This window comes from Jatropha curcas, chromosome 1 (assembly GCF_041381405.1).
Source record: "Jatropha curcas cultivar XTBG-Jc1 chromosome 1, XTBG_Jcur_1.0, whole genome shotgun sequence".
Lineage (NCBI taxonomy): Eukaryota > Viridiplantae > Streptophyta > Magnoliopsida > Malpighiales > Euphorbiaceae > Jatropha > Jatropha curcas.
The window spans coordinates 28986650-29006997 of record NC_143151.1 but is presented as its reverse complement, the minus strand read 5'-3'; the positions used below and the strand labels follow the sequence as shown (position 1 = coordinate 29006997).

Sequence of the window (20348 nt, the reverse complement as noted above, 5' to 3'; positions counted from 1 at the left end):
GTGTGATGTAAAATCTTCTTTAAGTACATTAACGTGGCATCACTAGTCAATAATGTGTGAATTCCGACATCACTCCTAGTCCTGAGAATCTAGAAGAGGAGCTGCTCGATGACCCTCCCAATCCCGAGTATCTTGAAGAGATATTACCATGTCTAGCCTTAAGAACCACCTCTTCTGTTGTGGTGCCAATTATCTCATTAGCTTGTTTTATATCTACACATGCATAGTTTCCAGCAGTGTCCTGATTTCAACAATCTTCATTTCAATCACTAATAATGTAAAGGCCTTATCACAAAATATATATAAAAAAGAACATCTTTTTGAAAATTTACAATTATATCCAATCATCGAAAAATAATTTTTTTTCCCCTAAACTGCAAAAAATAGTTGCAATTATACTTAATTGGTATAAATTACAATGTTCATTTTTGCGATTGAGGAGAAATTGATGAAAAAACATTTGAGTTCAAAGATGAGTGATTAGACAAGAAGATGCCACAATGAATTTGATCAGCAGCAAGAGGAAGAGCAAGAAAGAAAAGAGAATCACCTGAGTAACAATTCCCAACTTCTCTAACTTTTGAACAGCATCATCTACATCAAAATTACAGTCTTCACCAAAATCTTGTTTAATAAGATCCTCACACCGCAAATCAAGTTCCTACTTTAGAGCATTGCAAAGATATGTATGTGCATTAATGTTTAGCAGTGCCTTGCAGAATCTATATACACACTGCATAAATCATGAAAGCATGGGGGCAAAGAGCTCTAAAGAGTTGTGTACCTGTCTTGTAGCTTGCCCTTGTTGCATCAATATAAAAAATGAAATAATCACCTCTTTTACCTGTATATTTAAAAGTCCGTGAAACGGAATTGTTGGAGGGAATAAATTCATCAGAATCAATGTTTAAACTTGGCTAATTTAGTATAACCATAGTAGTAAAACAAATGTACATAAGAAAGTTTTGATCTGCCATTTTTCTGTAGACAGACGATGGTAAATAAGGTAAAAGAACAAGGAGAAATTGATTTCATGAGAGATTAAATTAGTTTATTCATTAATTGATTTCATTTTGGATAAATTTCTCCTTATAAATGAACTTCTTACTTGCAGTACCCACACTACCATAAGCAAAGAGTACATGCTACACTTTTCTATGTTATGTAATCTGTTCAAGAAAAATAACACTTGCATTTGAGTTTTAATAATTTCAAATCAATGGATATATATGCATTGACATATATAATTGATTTCATAATATATCATCTCCATAACTAATACCTGTAAAAAATATGGAAAGAAAGATTAAGAACTTATGGGAAATATAACAATGTACAAGTTTTTAAACTCAATCTGTTAGATAATAAATTGGAAAGATTTGAAGTTTCTTGCTTACTGCTTACTTCTTGTTGAATCACATCATCACACAAGTGAAGAAGAGTGCCTCTTCCACTATCCAATTGTTTGTCATATACAGACTGAGTTATTAAACTCTGATAGGAAACCAAGTTACTTTGGAACCTGTGAGGAAACCAAGAAAGGTTAGCCTTGATAAGGATATAATATATAATAATCTGCAGAACATATATAGCTATTACGATACTAAAGATTCATTAAAAAACTGATGTGGCTGTTAGATTTGAAATAAAATAGTCAGAAAATTGAGTCATGAAAAAAAAAAATTGGTCTTTGAGGATCTAGAATAAAGAAAAAGTGTTATTTAACTGTCAGGAAAACAGAGTCCAGTAACACCAGTTCAAATGAAAATTTGATTCAACTTGAAAATTTGTCCTCCACTTGAAACAGAGTGCTAAATTTAGTAAAGGTAGATGATTTTTCCTAGAATATGCATCACAAACAAGCAATCATAATCATAAAATAGAACAGATCAAGTTAAGGAGAAAAGAAAGAAACTTAACGTGAAGTATGTCTTAACACAATAACCAACCACAGACGACAGGATAGCAAAAATGACTCGGATATCAGCCTTACGGACGTGAAGTGAACCAATTACAGTAACCTGTACAATAGCACATTGTTCATGTCACCGAGGGGGTCGAAAAAGAACTAATAACTTCGTATACATTCAATTTCATGGATCCGTGACTACTGACCAGTCCAACTGCAGCAGAACCAATGAATTTGACCCAATCCATTGGAGTTAAACCTGGATTTTTCTTTTCTGGCTGTGAATGCAACAAGTTCCAAGTCTAAATAAACAGCTAAATAACAAAGAACAAAATAAATGAAAACAATCAGTAAAAACTCACGAGTGCTATCTCCATATCTGCCATTGGAATGTTTCTGAAATGCTTCACATATATATTCCGTTCCGTTTCTTTTTTGGAACTTGCTCTCCTGCGGATATAAACCAACACCAATATTCATTTTCGAAGTCTTTACACCTGACTAATTATACTATCATTTATGGGAATATATTTTTAATATTGTGTGTCTCAATACAGTTATAAAAATGAGTGAGTTGATTATTAGCAATGATAGAATATGAGCATACACAAATTATTCAGATTTGAATTTATAAAGCTAATAAGGAAAAAGAAAGAGAAAGAAGCAATACCTGTAAACAACAATTATACTCTGAAAGGTAGGTTCTTGGATTGTAACCTGGCCTATAAGATTAGAGAAACTGTGGAGACAAAAGAAAAAAAAATGATATCAAAAATAAGCAATGAGCTAGCATCACTATAGCAATTAGCTATTTAAGAAAACCTGAGATTCATCTTCTCAATACGGATTCGTTCAACGTATAAATCACTGTCATCTTCTTCTATGTGGATTTGAATAGGTTTAGGTTTTGGATCTTTCTTATGTTGTGTTCCTGACTTTTTGAAGCAAACTTTCAACCTACAAGCAGAAAAGCCTTATAAGAGTAATGAATTGCTAAATTTCAAGGAAATTCTCCAAATTCAGCCAAACAAGTATTACTTTTCAAAATAATGTTGAGCGATAGTACAAAAAATGTGACAACAAATGAAATTGACTGCAGAAGAGGGGTTCATAGCACAAATACTTCTTAATTATAATAAAATTTAGCAGTTACCCAGTAATTCTCATGAAAAACTTCCACATACGCCAAAGGATTGTATTTATTTTTGCTTTGATGAAGTAAGCTGTCATCTGATCTATTCCAAATCCACGCCGAAAGACTATAAACTACAATAAAGCAAATGAATCTGCATAAGTGCATGCACAAGTACACACAGTGATATCCTCGTGGCTACAAGTATGGTAAGTATTTTTTTTTTTCTTTTCCATAAAATAGGTTCAACAAAGTCTAGTCACATGAAAATAAGGAACAAAATAGAACTCTTCAAACTTCATATAATTCCTTGTTGTCAAAGAAGTTCTTCTAAAAAGCCCATTCAATCTCTTACTCCCTGGTTGCCTATGCGAAGGCCTTGAGACCACCTTATAACCTGTTTTGAGGTTGAGTTTGGGTTTCTGATATGGTGTTAGAGCCCATTTCTTTTGTTTTCCAACAAGGCTCTGTTTGTTCTAAAATATCAGAAGATTTATTGATACAGCAACAATGCTTTATTTATCATATATGTCACAAGTTCATGTAACTATTGAAAAAGAAACCACAAATTCAGTTGACACTAATGCAATAGGAAGAACAGGCCAGGTGAGAAGTAACAGGTAACCACAAAACAACAACTCATATAAATGGATGCATGCAGTTTATCACATTGATTTCAGGGTGACTCAAAAAGACAGGAAAATGAATGTATATATATGGCAGTCTCAATGTCTCATATTTCTACAATTACCCAACAATACCCAGTCATTGCCTAACGCAGTTCTAATCATTCATTCCTGAAAGAATTTTCAACATTGCAACAATCTTGTTTTTAGCATTACCTTATCAGCAAAATATGGGAGGTTCTCATGAGGATTCTTTGAAAAGTAATCTGTGAACAGCTTCTTGTCAAGCTAAATTCAACAAGACAGAACATTAGAATCAGCAACTTTGCAGACAATATGCAAAACTTCAAAATAATTTATACAAATGTTTCAACCCCACCTCTGCAAAAAGCAGCAAATTACGTATATATGTTTGTGTGTGTAATAGGATTTTAATGTGCATAAAACCTTACCTTAGATTCATCTACTACAATTGGAAGATTTAACCGATATTCTGCAGATAGCGCAACATCAATTTCCTCATCTGTTGATATTTTGAAATTACTTTTATCCATAATCTGCATAAAAAGCAAATCAAAGTAGAAATGATTCTATGGTTAATATATATTAAATATTTGCAAATATTTAAATGTTAAACGAAATGACATTTACCCTCAAAGTTTCAGCACTAACATATCAAATCAAAAGGTCAATGCAAGTTAGGAAATCTACAATACCTGAAATAAGCACGTCAAAAATTGCTGTTCACAACTATCAATCTCTTCAGGGGTTAGATTATGCTGCTTCAATTTCTTTGCACCATAAATGGGCTCAAAGAGTGCATATAGTGTCTGTCAAAAAGACAATTCTAATCAAATTCATATAGAACAGTGCATGAAAAGAACAGATACAAAAATTAATAAATAAATAAATAAACCTATATCTATGTATAAGAGGATAAAATTAATACCATGAGGTCCTCAAAATGCAAAAGGTACCATGCTCGAATTGTGTATTCGACTCTCTGGCAAAGCTTTAAGAATTCATCGCGATCAGATTTTTGTTCTGCACAATAAATTAAATTTAAAAATTTGGAAAGCCAGTTGGCAAAATAAGTACTAATGATTATATCAAAACGACAAATAGAAAATACCAATGTGGTCCGATAAGGTAGAAATGAGCTTGTGCTTGATAATGGGAATTACAGATTCTCTTTCCAGATGAATTATGTCTTTCTTTTTACCCATTTTTTTCTCAAGAAAGAATAAAAGAACTCTCCTTTTCTTGTCCTCTGACTAATAAGGAGCAAACCCAAAATTAATTACGTCATCAATTCTTCATCATCATCTTCTTCTTCTTCTTCTTCTTCTTCTTCTCGTTGGGGTTCCATTGATGCCCGCTCTCTTCGGCGGGAAAATGTTTGGAGCTCGAACTTGAGCGGCAGTCATTTGCCTTAGCGAAAGAAAATGATTACCTGTGCTCGAGCTCTGATGTTTTCTTCAATTATCACCATTGATTTGTTTGAAGATGCGTGCACCAAGAATTTACCAACCGTTTAAAACTGGATTCTTGCTTTTTAATGTTTAATATATTATTATTATTTTTTTTTTTGGAAAAAATAACTCTTTAAATCTCAATGTTTATATGGATTTGGGATAATTAAAAAAATTGGGATTTACCTTAATATATAATTTTCAAAATCAAAAAATTCTAAAATTTGAGGGTTTAAAATATTTCCAAAAATTTCATAATTTAGAGATTATGGTATAACTAATTGCAAAATTCTTACCTTCAAAAAAAAAAAAAAAAAAAATGCAAATTTCTAAAAATTAAAGTGTAAAGTAATTTGAAATTGACAATTTGACATAAATTAAATTAAGTTTATTTTGATACTTTGAGTTCTAACTAATAAGAAAATAATATTATTTTCAATTTCAACTTGAATTCACTTAAAATTGTAATTAAAGTTTTAAATTAGAATATAATTAACAAAATAAAAAATGTAGGATAAAATTAGGGTTTTTCATTAATATCTAAAAACTTAGATTAGGTTATATGATTCATCAACTCTTAACAGGCATTAGTCATTTCTGATAAGTGGATTGAAGCTGGAAATTCAAATTCCATGGATTTTAAAACGAAAATACTAAAAAAGACATGAGGAATTTACAAGTTTTGAAAATCTTTTATTCTTGGCAAAAAGATACAACAATAAGATTGACCACAACCTATCATAGAATTGCATTTTTATGGAAAAATGAAGTTACATGAATTTAAGATTTACATATATTTACAGACAACAGAAACAGCTTACAAAGCTACTGAATACCTTAAAACTTAGTATGCATGGACTACAGGACCTTGTTTGCAAGCACAACTGTCAACTGTATATTACAGTTTTAAAGTATTAATTTTGGCAATGGATCAATTTATGGTAAGTATATTCCACTTTTGGAGACGCATCAAGCCTTGTCAGTATCCTGTTCTGCCATAAGGAGACGCTCTTCGGTGGTCGTGCCGATAATTTCATTGGCATGTTTTAGCTCAACACAAGTATACTGTCCTAGATTATCCTGTTTTCCCAAGATACTCACTTGAGTTAAGAAATGCCAGAACATAACAGATTTCTGATACATATTTACTGAACATTTTAAGGTCCTCACCTGAGAAACTATGCCTAACTTCAACAATTTTTGTACTGCATCATCCACATCAAACTTCAAAAATTTTTGGATGGCATCATCGGCATCACACTTACAGCTATTGCCAGACTTTTCATTTATTAATTCTTCGCAATGCTTATGCAAATCCTAGTTCAGATTACCATGGAGGTGCGAGATTAGTAATCATATAATAGCTGCCAGTAATCAAGACACATTAACAGAAAATAGACATACCTCCCTAGTAGCATTGCCCAGTTTCATCAATGTATAAAAGGAAATGATAACTTCTTTGACCTGAATACAATTGACTAGTTAATTATAGTTCTATATTCAACACAACAATTGAAGGTATAACATAATACAGTGACTAAATTAATTGTTAAAAAGTTCAAAATATTTGATAGTAAATGGAAAAGGAAACATCGAGGTTGAAACTTACTTCCTGTTGAATGACACTGTCACACAAGTGAAGAAGAGTACCCCTTCCACTATCTAGTTGTTTGTCATACATGAACTGTGTAATTAAGTTGTGATATTTAGCCAAGTCCTGCTGGTACCTGCCCAGGAAAATTTGTTGCACAAAGATTTTCTGACGTTAAGTGTTAAAGTGAACAACATTTACAGATGAATTCAATTCAAAACAGAGAAAAGTAACCGGGGGAAGAGAGAGAGAGAGACTCTACTTGAAGTATATCTTAGCACAGTGACCGATCACTGTGGAAAGCAGAGCATAAATGAACCAAAGATCAGCAGTAGGCACTTTAAGTGAACTAAGTATAGTAACCTGAAAAGAAAGGTTTTTTAAGTGCATTTGATTTTGGACAAAATAAAGAAGACAACTTCTCATAAAACTCACCAGCCCAACCACTGCAGAACCCAAGAACGAAATCCAGTCTGTTGGAGTTAATCCAGGATTCTTCTTCTCAGGCTGTTCCAGGCATAAGAGTACAAAACCAGGTCATATGGCATCTTAACATCAAAGCAATGGGAGAATTTAAGGAGTAAGAAATGAGGACACATCAGCTAAAGTCTCACAAGGACTACTTCCATATCAGCCATTGGAATTTTCTGGAAATGCTTCACATGGATTCCTCTGGTTCTTGCTCGCCTGGTAATCAATATTCTTCATTGTGTCAAAAAAACTTGTGCCTTTTCAAATCAGTTTCAGAAAGGCTTAAGGAACAGGTTCAGGAATTTCACTTTCCTATCCCCTCAAATAAAAAGATTCACATAGCTGATGAGATCATCAGCCAAAAGACTTTTGTCTAATATGAAATATGCCCTACCTTACAATGAGAATGACCACCAAAAAATGTCAATATAATCATGCAAGATATTGCTCACTATGACACTGATCATATAGCAATATTATAAAGCAAAAGATAGATAAGCAATACCTGTAAACAACTATTATCCTTTCAAATGCAGGCTCTTGTATTTCAGTCCTGCTCAGCAAATTGCTAATACTGAGAACACAGCAGAAATGGGAATGTTATTTGGTGACAATAATCATGACTAATTCAATTTGTGCAAATCAAATTAACAAAGCCATATTGTTGTTTTTTTGTGTTTTTCATATATGCAAATTAATGTTCATGAGATTTTCTCTTCATGTATAATTAATTGCTTGGTCATGACCAATCAACTTCCTCCCCACTCTTTCTAACACCTAAACAAATTAATATATTAACTGCAAGACTAAATTTTACTAACCAGATTCTTTTTTTGTTGCCTTGAACTACATTATATATTAACAACATCATGGCATTTCATAGTTAGGGTGGCTGTATTAAGTCAATGAAGGGGTTTAAAGCCTTGATCCAAAAGTGGAAGTGCTCCCAGCCATCAAGTTCCAGTGTTTCTAAACTTGTTATAGGTGTGCATAAAACCAGACATGAGAGAAAAAGAGAGTAGTTTCGTGACAGCAGATCATTGAACTGCTTGTGCAATGGTGACATATAAGGATTAAGGAACAATTAAAATATAAATTGACCAAATGAATCATGAGAGAAAAGCTAAAGTAACTGCAAATACAAGTTCAAGACAACAAAAAGAATTGCAGATAGATATTATATGATATGATAACACAAAACTTTTCACAAAGAATTTGGGTATTATGCAACTATCTCAAGATGCTCAAAAGTGGTTTACGACTTGTTACATATAAGTGAGAGAGTCGAATCCAAATATTTTGAAAGATATGCAAATTTCAAGCTGAGTGAAAAAAAAAATTGTTTAAGATGCCAGTAATCCAACTGATTACTGACAAGGTGGATATGTAAAGTAAAACTGTTATTTATATAGCAATAACCACAAGCATTCAGATGACTTTCACAACCTTATCTTCATATTTTGGAGACTAATTCGTGCAATAGATACAAAGCCCTGATCTGATTTAGTGTTGATTTCATCATTCTTCTTTAGATTTTTCTTTCCTTGTCCACTTGACCTTTTCGCCCATAGTTTCTCTAGCCTGAAACCAACATAATAGTGTGAATCTTTTCTGGCTGGAGAGGAGCTGGGGATTGAAGGTAATTTGATACATCATTTTTATCTATTTTATCCGGCAACTTTATATATGGAAACCATAAATGAAATACTTCTAATGATGAATGAGTAATAAGATAAGAGACATGATGTTTAATTTCATTCCAATATAATCGGATGGCATTTCATGTGCACAGAAATAGAAATTTTAAATTATCTGAAATCTCAGGTCTGTCAAATTATATCCTATAAGCAATCAAGTTCTTGCACCATGAGCAAAATCTTCTTACCGCTTCAGTCTTGAAAGAAATGCCCAAAACCTTCCGATGAGTATCTCCGCTTTTTCCATGATAAAATAATCAGTTCTACGATCACATCCAATCCCTCTTCGAAAGATAATGTACTAAAAGATTTCGAACACGAGGTATTAGTCCTCTTGAGAAAGGCATGGTGTAAAATGATGGACCTAATGAGAAAAGTAAACTCAAATACAAAGTATTTAGCGCATTACCTTATCAGCAAACTTAGGAAGCTTTTCATGATGATGCTCATCAAAGTACCTTGCCAAAAGTCTCTTGTCAAGCTACACACACAAAAAAAGGGTTGGAGAACACATGAAAATCTCCATAATATGCACAAACAATGAAAAATAAATATATATTGACATCTATAAAATGCAATCATGTCAATGCATATATTAACAAACCTTGGAATCATCAACTATGATGGGAAGATTTAAAAGATACTGCCCTGAGAGTGCAAAATCAATCTCCTCATCAGTTGCTATCTTGAAGTTGCTCTTGTCCATCACCTGTTTCATAGATATGACAATCATGAAAAACACCACACCAATGGTTTGCCAGTAATTTGATTTCAGATGTACATATACAAGTACACATTCATAATACATTAATACCTGAAAAAAATATTCTAGAAAATTCTGTTCAAGTGTGTCAATTTCTTCAGAAGATAAGTTTTGCTGCCTCAAATTCTGAGCTCCTGTCTCAGGGTCAAAGAGGAAGTAAAGTTGCTGCAGACACAAAATGTATTTAATTCAAGTTACAACAGTAACAAAGAAACATCTTCAAGATAGAAAATGTTATTGAGATAAAAATAACTTGAATACCATCAACTCTTCAAACTGCAGAAGGTACCAAGCTCGAATTGTGTATTCAACTCTCTTGCAGAACTTCAGAAACTCAGCCCGGTCACCATCCTCTGCAGAACATTAAAAAACTCTAATTCCATGTAGGGATACAATAAGAAGAAAAACCGAGCCAATTTGAAACAATCTAAGTTAATAACCTTAGAAGATCGTGAAAAAAATAAATAATTTGTGAAAGGGTGAGGTACCAATGCTGCTGCTCAAAGTCGAGATAAGCTGTGGTTTCGGAATTGGAATTACAGTTTCCCTCTCCAGTCGAATGATTTCTTTCTCATTTTTCACCATTTTCGAAATAACTCAATTGCAATTCTACTAATTCTCAAGGATCGAGTTACAGTGGCAGCTCCATACATATATAAGAGAAGATTACCCTGAACAAAAGCTAAGAAGATTCGGAACATGAAAGGAGAGGGTTTTCTTTTGGAATCCATGGAAAAGAAAGTGAATTTGGTTAAATTCTTAGCTTCTATACTGCAATTTCTTCTCTTTGAATAACTGTAAAACCAGATAGCTGTTATCATCTTCGGCGCGAAACTTCATTTCTATACTTGTTAAAAAGACCGGTCGGTTCAGTGTTCTCAAAAATGGCCGGTTCAACCGTTGAATCAATAACCAAACCAGCAAGTTTTTTTTTTTTTTTTTTTTTCATTATTATTAATTTAAGCATCAATGTGGCCTTCGTTTATAAAGATTAGCATTTATGTTTCCTTATTAGATAGATACACTGTGAGTTTGCTTTCAAAAGCTATAAGCAAATACTAAAAAGCTCTGTGATACAACCGTTTTTAAGATAGTGTTTGACATTTTGATTAAGATCAAAACGCCATGTTTATTATTTGTATTACCAAATTTTATCTGACACAATTTAAGCTAAAGACAGGAAAAGATTAGCGATGGTCAGAAAAATTCGGCTTGATTTGATAGTAATATGCGAAAGAAAATTCAAAATTTTTTAATAATAAAATTAAAATTTAACACAAAAATTTATAGTGATTATTTAATTGAACAATACGACTTTAAATAATTTTTAAAAATAAAGATAAATTTCACTAAATTTTAGAGACTAGATAATAATTCAGCTTTAATTTTAAAATTTTACATGCACTAATGATGTGAGATATTGAAATTTAAATGTCATATGGACGATTTGAAAGGGGAAAAAAAAAACGTGACACAATTGCATTGAACTAGCTAACAATCCTGTCCTATGTAAAGGTAAATATAAACAACAGAGGAATGCAATTCGGTGAAATGTGGCATTTCCTCTTTTCATCTTTCCTGTCTTTGATGCATTAAGAATTTTCTATAATTTGAAATCCTGAACCTTCCTTCTCTGCGCCCTTTGTTTCTCCCAGCCAATGATCAAAACACCACAATAATTGGTGGATATTGGAAAATAAAAAAAAAAAAAATTAAAAAATTCAACGATCAATAAGTGAATTCAATTCGATAAACACCTCTTCCAGGGTCTTAATTATGTTCATTCACTGTAATTGTAAAACTCACCAACAGATTGAATATCAACTGTCAATGAAATAATTACCTTACAGCAAAACAGCAAAGTCACACCTTATACGTATTCGTGATTTACAAATATTAAATGATTAATGTAGAGAAAAAGATCATAAAGCAATCAGATTAAAAAAAAAAAAAAAAACATCTAGAGGAGCCCATTAGTCTAGCTTTCTACTGCAGATAACACTCAGACAGTTATGAACGATATACATATACAAGCTCCTCATCTACCAAAGCCAGCAGCATCAAGTAGTACTAACACCCTGTTTTGCCTTGAGGATAAGCTCTTCGGTTGTAGTGCCAATAATCTCATTAGCACGTTTTAAGCCAACACAAAAATAGCGTCCCAGACTATCCTGCAGTTTTAAATGCTTAAGAGTTAGAAAAAACATATGAACAGACAGCACAATAAAATATCAGAGATGAGTACATCAATTTGACCAAGGACTAGTTTACATCCTACAGTAATTACATAATCAAAATGCAAATACACAAGCCTTATTTGCATGTGCCAGTCCCGTGAAAGCAAACCACTAGAAGTGAATGATACTCGACATAAATGCACACGTATCTTTGCTTTATTTTATTTGTATGTCATTCACTCGTATATTAACAAATCATAGATGAGGATATCCCTTTGCAGCTGAGACAAGTCTCTTACTGGCATATTCCACTCAGCCAGGCAAACCCCCCAAACCAACAAATTTAGACTTCCTGCTCAATGCCTCGTTAACTTCATTGTGTCTATTAGCTCAATCATCGGACCCACTCATCCAATTTGGTCCCAAGTGAAACAGCATGAAAACCATATATACCCTCATCAATGAACAACTACAAGCTGACATATAAATATTTCCATATCAACTAATCAATCTTTCTCGGATGCCTAAACAGAATGATATAGCAACAATTATAAGCAATTAAATATATTTTATTTTGGCTGAGATAAAACTTTAAATTCTTGCAGTTCCTCACCCGAGAAACAATGCCCAACTTCTCTAACTTATGAACTGCATCATCCACGTCAAAATTACAGCTTTCCCCAAACTCTTCTTGAATTAGTTCCTCACAACGCAGATCCAAGTCCTGTTTCACATTATTGCAAAGTTAAATAAGGTGACAAGAACTTCAAAGACAACAAAGAGCAAAAGTGATACAAACCTGCAGTGTAGCCTTGCCCTGTTCCATCAATATAAAAAATGAGATAATAACCTCTTTGACCTGAAATAACAAGTTGATTAAACCATCTGGCAATACATAATGAAACATAAGATATACCTCAATCCTAAAATCGGTCGACCCTTTTAAATGTTCCAGCATGAACACACTAATATAATGTCTTAACAACACGAGACAACCTTTTAACAGAATAATTGTTATATAATTTGTAATGATTGGCATATAATTTCCAAATACTGCCTCTTTGGCCTCCTTAATTACTAAAAAAGTTGTTGGCAGTCATGAAAAAGAGAATATATTTGATAGGAAATGGAAAAGAAACATCAAGCTTCAAACTCACTTCCTGCTGAATCACATCATCACACAGGTGAAGAAGAGTACCCCTTCCACTATCTAACTGCTTGTCATACATAGACTGCGTAATTAAGTTCTGATATGTAGCCAAATTTTGCTGAAACCTGTTGATGGTTGAAGAAATAGAAGCCACATCAATAAGCATAGAAAATAAAAACAGAGGGAGGGAAGAAACAGAGAAAAAACAAAAACAGGAGGCAAGCCAGCTACCAAATATACAGAATCCATGAGTGCTAAGCAACAATAACAGCCTCTAAAAGCTCATTAATTGCAACTATATCAGAAATTGCCCTTATTTGAATACACTGATGCATGGAACTATTAAAAATTTGAGGAAGATAACAGTTCAACCCCCTCCAAAGTCAGTGAGCAAAATCCAAATTAAATCCGTTCCTGAATATTTCCTAAGTTAAGACAGGATAGAAATTAGCAATTGTGGAAGGAAACTGGCCAATGACTCTTAAGTTTGATGTATCAGCACTATCCATGAAATATGGCATAATGGGATAAAAGAATAGGACAAGAAGAGGCAGTAAGGAACAGGTACATTGCAATCAACAACTTGCAATGTGTTAGAAAAGAGAGAACTCAAATTGACAAGGCCACTTTGTTGTGCCATATTCTTTCTAGACCATTCATTCAGGCCCACAACATCTGTAGCCACATGTAGAATTGAAAAGGGGAAAATGTGCTCAAGCAAATGTGATCTGGTTCACATACCTCCTCATAGGCACATCTCAAGCTTGATTCATACTTCTGGCCCATCTTGGAGAGAAGGGCTTCAAAATTATTGTTCTTCTTCTTTTAGAAATTGTTTAGGAATTTCATATTTTAGTACAACTATTTAGCGATTTTCTATTTTATTTTTCTCTGTACATGTTTGTAGCCTCTTCGAACTTGTTTGGTTTTAGCTGAATTGAAGTATTTTGAATTTGAGAGAAAACATCACCATGTGCACAAGATAGATAGATAGATACATAGATAGGAGGAGAGACTTAACGTGAAGTATGTCTTAGCAATGTAACCAATCACAGTGGAAAGGACAGCAAAAATGACCCACAAGTCAGCCTTAGGCATTTCAACTGAACCAACTACAGCAACCTGCAATCAAGGGCACAGTAAGTGCCTTTCAAATAAGATGAAGAAAATGCAAATGAACAGCCAGCTATAGCTTCATGCATATAACTCACCAGCCCAACTACAGCAGAGGCCAGGAATTTGACCCAGTCCATTGGAGTTAACCCAGGATTTTGCTTTTCAGGCTGTCAAGTGATAAAAGTTTCAACACCATGTCGTAAGTGGGAACAAAGATTAGAGAGATAGAAGTGACCAAATCTCACAAGAACTATTTCCATATCAGCCATTGGAATGTTTTTGAAATGCTTCACATAAATTCCTCGATCTGGTTTTGATTTGGTACCTGCTCGCCTGGAAAGTAGCCATCATCTTAGTATTAGTCAATTAATTATTACGATCTGATCTATTCGAAATTAATTTCAGTATAAAGTGACTCAGAGAACTAGCAGTAATTCTCCCTCCCCGTGAAAGAAATGATAAAAATTCCTGTAGCTCATGAGTGCAACACCAAAAGAGCTTTATCTAATATGCAATAAGCCCCAATAAAAGAACCCTCAGCCTCCTGATGTGAAAGGACCAATTCCTTCATATCAAAATAGTGATACATTACATGCATATCATCAGTTCAACAGCAAATACAACAATCTTCTGACAAGAATCACTATAAAAATGCACGATATTGTTCTTGAGAACATTGTTTAGAAAGCAATAATAAAAAAAATGAAAATAAGAAGTACCTGTAAACTACTATTATCCTATCAAACGTAGGCTCTTGGATTGTGGTTCTGGTTAGCAGATTCTTAACACTGGAAGAGAAAAGAAACAAATAAGAATGTCATTAAGTAGCAATAATAATAAGAAATTCAATTGATTCTTTTTTAACCATAGGACAATTCACTGCTCGGACAAAATCTTACATTTATTTTTCCCAACAAGAAATTAAATGGTATAAGAATTTGCAAAAAATTAAAAAATAAAAAAAAAATAAAAAAAAATAAAAAAAAAACTCATCCTTCAACCAAAAGGCCTAACAAAAAAAACCACCGTAAGCATCCATAATAAGATTTTCAAGCTTCAAGATTTTGCAAGCTAAAATCCAGCCACTGACAAATAAATTCTCAACTCCCAAACTTTTTCTAATCAAACCAGCCTCTGATTCTGACTTTAACAATACTCCACCTTACATAACTATCCTACACTTTGCAACAAGTACCAACAGTGAAGTTACCAATATTCAACCCAATTAAAATGTTCAAAACCTTTGATTGAAAAATCTAAAGCAACACTCCTAATCATCTATTTCCAATTCCCAAATTTTGTTTTATGTACATGACTCTGTATGCAGGCACATAAGCACACAGAGACTTGTGTTGGGGGCGAGAGGGGAGAGAGAGAGAGAGAGAGAGAGAGAGAGAGAGAGAGAGAGGGAGAGGGGGGAGAGAGAGAGAGAGTAGTTTTCTTTGCAACCTGTAATTATTCAATCATTCACTAATAAAGACAGATTCAAGATCGAGCAATGTCTAGAGAAAGTTGTTTACAAATCCATAAATAAAATTCAGAATGACAAAAAGTAATCTGATGTCGTAATAAGAAGACCCAAAAGTTTACACGAATGACATGTTATTAAAACATTCAAATATACTTTTAATGGTTTAATATTCACTTTGCAAAAGGGGTAAAAAGCTAATTTTCATTTATAAAAAAAAATTTTTAAAAAAAAAAAAAAAAAAAACATTTGTAAATATCACACAATAGCAAAATCAAGCAAGGCATCTCTCAAATAGAATAGAATGGCACACATGCAGCTCATTTACATTGTACATGGGCATGATACCGTCACTACCTTAATTCCATATTTTCCAAACGAATTCGTTCAACAGTAAAATCATCCCGATCTGCTTCAGAATTAATTTCATCGTTCTTCTTTGGATCATTATTATGCCGTCGACTTTGCCTTCTGCGCAAAATTTTTTCTACCCTGCAAACAACATAACCCTGGAAAACATTAAAAAGAAACTGAAAGCATAAAAAAAATTAAGTTAAAAGTAATGTGCGGAAAAACACAGCTGTTGAAGCACATTTCCTATTAACAGTAATTTCACATTTGGGAATGACAAGTATCAAAGAATTGCAAAAGCCATTTATCAATAGTGCCAATGATGATAATTATTAGATTATCAAGAAAACATGAGTTTTGAGATCACATGGATCTTTACTGCCCATAACCATATGTCCAGTGATATGATCTTGAAAGCAAATCAGCAATTTTTATAAAAAGCAAAACTGCTTACCGAGTCAGTCTTAAAATATATGCCCAAAAACGTGCAATCAGCATGTCTACCTTCTCCATGATAAAAAAATCAGTTGTCCGATCAATTCCAATCCCACGTCGAAAGATAACATACTAAACATCAAACAAAAATGGTTTTAGCTTTCTTGAAAGATAGAAACCCATTACAAAGAACAATCCTAATAATAAAAGGGCAAGCTTGAATACATAAGATCCACCACAATAAACAAAGTGCTTCACTTAAAAATTTTAAGAACTGCACTTCGCATTAAGAACATGAATTAATATTATTGTTTCTGTATTAAATTTATAATAATATAGGAAATTCATCAAGATATTGCAATTGACAGACTCACAGGGGACAAATTTGGTCTCATGAGTAAATAGGCTTTATTGCCAAATTTATAGCTATCAAGAAAATTAAACAAGCATCGTTCTCTAAATTACAGTAGAACCCCTCAGCAAAGCCATTTTCTTATTAGAGAAACAAAGCTAGAAATAAGCATAATAGTTAAATAAGCAAAAAAACAAGATTGAAAAGAGATACTCTATATATTTGAAATTTCACCAAAATAAATTAATAACTAGATAATAAGAAATTATTGAATATGGCGGTGCTCTTCATGGGGTTTCCCCTCAGCACAATTTTTCATTCATGCTTCAGCATATTAGCATTTGAAAAGGAACACCATTCTTTTTATAAAGGTTGAAGAGTTAAATACAACTAAAAAGGGATATTACTCCACGAGCTCAGGGAATTTTGCCCCCTAATTACTGGTTCCACCTAATGAAGCACTAGGAAAGCCTGGCAAACAGGCCTTGATCTCAAAATGCAGTGACTTTTCCCCTAACAAAAAGTGAACACAGCATCACTTGGACCCTTAGGCACTGAAGTTGTCCCAGCAACAATGTTTGCTCTCAAGATACACTTTAGAAGCTGGGTTCAACAATGACAGTCCAAAAAAAATAAGCCAAGTGAACCAAGAAGCAAGAAAAATGTTAATGATGCACATTGGCAGTGAACCCCAACATGCAAATCTAATTCCTTGTTATCATTTATAATACTGTCCATCAAACAGTTCAACATCCATCATCTTTGTTCTGAGTCGTAGTGATAACCTCAGCATTTCTCATTCAACAAAATGATGATAAATATCTGTTGTTATATAGAAAATTAATTTTTGTTTTTTGGTAAATAAAAACAATTAATCTTCATTGCCCTGATATAAAAAAAGTCACTTTTGACCCCTAGTGCCAAGTGCACTAATCAGCAACCATAGTGCAGAAATTGAATAACATAACAAGCAAATAAGATACCGCACTATAGACTAAAGGTAAACCATGCACTCCATAGAGGGTATAAAGCCAATGAGACATGAACAGGCGACCAATAGATTTCAAGGAATAAGGGCATATTCAACTCAACAAGCCAAATATTTGAAGGGGTAAAAGGAAACAATAACTAAAATAAGTAAGATGTTTTCAGGTGGTATGGTAGCCATCATACCACTTTCCCCTCCATCTATTCTTCCATCACAAGAAAAGGAAACTTTTTCCAGATGATACCACAGAGCAGTCATGCCCTTAAAGTTCTCAAAAAGCTAGCAGCCTTTAATGCTAAATTTACTGCAATACCTTATCAGCAAAGTCTGGAAGATTTTCATGAGGGTGCTCAGCAAAATACTTTCTCAAAAGATTCTTGTCAAGCTATGCACAGTAGAAAAAAGACATTATATCAGAATAAGCAAACTTAAGGGGCAAATAAAATAGCTATGATATACACAATGATAAGCATATTTACAGACACATATATCACTGTAGAGTGCAACTATTTGACCACAAATGTTAACAATTCACAAACCTTGGATTCATCAACTGAGATGGGAAGATTTAAAAGATATTGCCCACAAAGTGCAACATCAATCTCTTCATCAGTTGTTATCTTGAAGTTGCTTTTATCCATTACCTGGATCCAGATAAGACATTTCTGAAAATACTGTACTAACAGTGCTATTATTTTAAAAAATAACATATGTGCAGTGCATTACTACAGAATTACTGTTCATCTCAGTTTGCATCTTATCTACACCTTATGTAACTAATGGAATTTCCTCTCCTCATTTTAGAGTAAATATAACATTATTAGCATTATTAAGAGAACTAGTATCAGCCATTAAAACATCTCACTAAGTCACTATCAATCTGATGACGGCCGTTATTTCCTTTTTTCTTTTTTCCACCCTCGGTCGATCTAAAAAATAATACAAATGATTAAACATTCATAATACCTGAAATAAATATGTTAGGAAATTCTGTTCAAGTACATCAATTTCTTCAGGAGAGAGGTTCTGCTGCTGCAATTTCTGAGCCCCACTTACAGGGTCAAAGAGGGAATATAGTTGCTGCAGATGCAAGATGTATTTAATTCAAATTCAATAGTGAGTAAGAAATATTTTCATTGCAGAATCACTAGAGAAGAAGAAAAAGCAATGGACAAAGAAAATATGAATACCATCAAATCTTCAAACTGCAGAAGGTACCAAGCTCGAATCGTGTACTCGACTCTCTTGCAGAGCTTTAGAAATTCAGCCCGGTCAGAAGTATGTTCTGCAGAATGTCAGAAAAAAAAAAAATCAGGTATGTCAAGACTCAAGTTTTATAATGAGACGCAAAATTGGGCCAATAAACCATCATATGAAAAGCATCTACAGTAACAATAGCTATTGGAATTCTTAAAATTCTCAAATAACATTTCTTTTTTGCTTTAAAAGAAGGTGAAGCTCGTTGTCTGCATAACTAACCACAGCATAAAGCAAGAAAGTTGCCAATTCCAAATTTCAAAATTTAAAGTTTATCAGCCGGTGGGAGCCAATGCAAGAGTCAATACATCAAGACTATAAACAGAGACAAAAATGCAAAACCGGAAAATTCATATAGAACCTGAATATGATTAAGAGAGACCAATTAGGTAAAAAAGACGACAAAAGAACAAAAACCAACAATGGCCAAAACTAGTAACCAATTCATTAATTCAATAGACCTAATCTAACACAAAACTGTAGCAACACCCAATTTGTATATTTCAAAAACAAAGAAGACCCACATCTTCACAAAACCCAATAAAACAAAAACAATAAAGCAACCACAACATTCATTAATGATTAAACAAATCAGAAAAAAAATTAAAAAAAGGTTTTAAACGAAGAAGGAAATGAAAGATATATACCAATAAGATTAGCCAATGTCATGATAAGCTTTGGTTTAAGAATTGGAATCACAGATTCCTTTTCCAATCGAATTACATCTTTCTTCTTATTCTTGTTCATTGTCTTTCTTCAAATCTGAACCAAACAGCCAGCTATTCTCAAGAATTGAAGGAAGTTCCGTCTATATATGTGCGAACAGAACCATCCTCTCTCTCTCTCTCTATGGGTGAGAAGATGAAGCCAAGAAGATTCGAAAAATGAAATTGAAGGGATTTGTATTGGAATCAAAAGCAAAATTGGAATAGCAATTAAATTATACTTAGTAGAGAAGCCAAAGTGAGAAACAGTAACTCCTTTTTCCCTGATCATTAATATTAATTAGGCTTTAATTCACCATTAGTTTTTGTCTGTCTCTGTCTTTCTTTGTTCATCTCGCTCGGCTTTGTCTCAGCAACTGTAACCCACGCGTCCTCTTCGGAGGGAAATTCATTTTTCAGATTTTACTACATTTTTTTTTTTATTTTTTCTGTTGTCGGTAAGGAAACTAAGCTTTAATCAACCGCACATGACAAAGGTTACACAGTACAATCGCACGTGAGTAGCTTATCCCTCTCGAAAAATTAATAAAACAATTTTTTATAGGAGAAATGAGAGTATTTGTGTCTTTTAAATTGAGAAAATTAATAAAATAAATTGTAACGGTTTTTCTTAAACGGCATTAGCTAAAGAGTGTATTATGTAGTTCAATATTTTTTACAGAAGATTA

At 33.2% G+C, this 20348-nt stretch overlaps 3 protein-coding genes across 7 annotated transcripts; all 3 read right to left on the bottom strand.

Annotated features, from left to right (window-relative positions):
- Positions 1–46: 46 nt before the first annotated feature.
- On the bottom strand, positions 47–5179 carry LOC149499308 (uncharacterized). 5 transcript variants are annotated; one of them, XM_089718457.1, is made up of 15 exons: positions 4800–5168; positions 4617–4711; positions 4384–4497; positions 4120–4224; positions 3884–3955; positions 3063–3175; positions 2732–2866; positions 2580–2648; positions 2272–2359; positions 2116–2187; positions 1921–2021; positions 1405–1522; positions 785–844; positions 551–661; positions 47–241 (listed from the first exon to the last, which is right to left on the bottom strand). In XM_089718457.1, the coding sequence occupies exons 1-15, from the start codon at positions 4891–4893 to the stop codon at positions 47–49; spliced, it is 1542 nt and encodes a 513-aa protein (XP_089574583.1). In that variant the 5' UTR covers positions 4894–5168. The 5 variants fall into 5 exon arrangements, 3 of the variants coding, with proteins under 3 accessions (XP_089574583.1, XP_089574590.1, XP_089574588.1); XR_016319759.1 differs by having other exon boundaries at positions 215–241; positions 1398–1522; positions 4800–5178; XR_016319758.1 differs by having other exon boundaries at positions 225–241; positions 551–664; positions 1398–1522; positions 4800–5178.
- A 684-nt stretch (positions 5180–5863) lies between these two features.
- On the bottom strand, positions 5864–10276 carry LOC149499307 (uncharacterized). The gene is made up of 15 exons (XM_089717290.1): positions 10150–10276; positions 9923–10014; positions 9713–9826; positions 9503–9607; positions 9308–9379; positions 9087–9199; positions 8648–8782; positions 7707–7775; positions 7345–7417; positions 7166–7237; positions 6993–7093; positions 6749–6866; positions 6544–6603; positions 6310–6456; positions 5864–6219 (listed from the first exon to the last, which is right to left on the bottom strand). The coding sequence occupies exons 1-15, from the start codon at positions 10244–10246 to the stop codon at positions 6109–6111; spliced, it is 1479 nt and encodes a 492-aa protein (XP_089573416.1). The 5' UTR covers positions 10247–10276; the 3' UTR covers positions 5864–6108.
- Positions 10277–11406: 1130 nt separating this feature from the next.
- On the bottom strand, positions 11407–20052 carry LOC105630221 (hypothetical protein). Its single transcript, XM_012211975.4, has 15 exons — positions 19603–20052; positions 18889–18983; positions 18665–18778; positions 18238–18342; positions 18012–18083; positions 16378–16490; positions 15930–16064; positions 14824–14892; positions 14350–14437; positions 14200–14271; positions 14010–14110; positions 12996–13113; positions 12638–12697; positions 12452–12562; positions 11407–11832 (listed from the first exon to the last, which is right to left on the bottom strand). The coding sequence occupies exons 1-15, from the start codon at positions 19700–19702 to the stop codon at positions 11722–11724; spliced, it is 1464 nt and encodes a 487-aa protein (XP_012067365.1). The 5' UTR covers positions 19703–20052; the 3' UTR covers positions 11407–11721.
- Between the last annotated feature and the right edge of the window lie 296 nt (positions 20053–20348).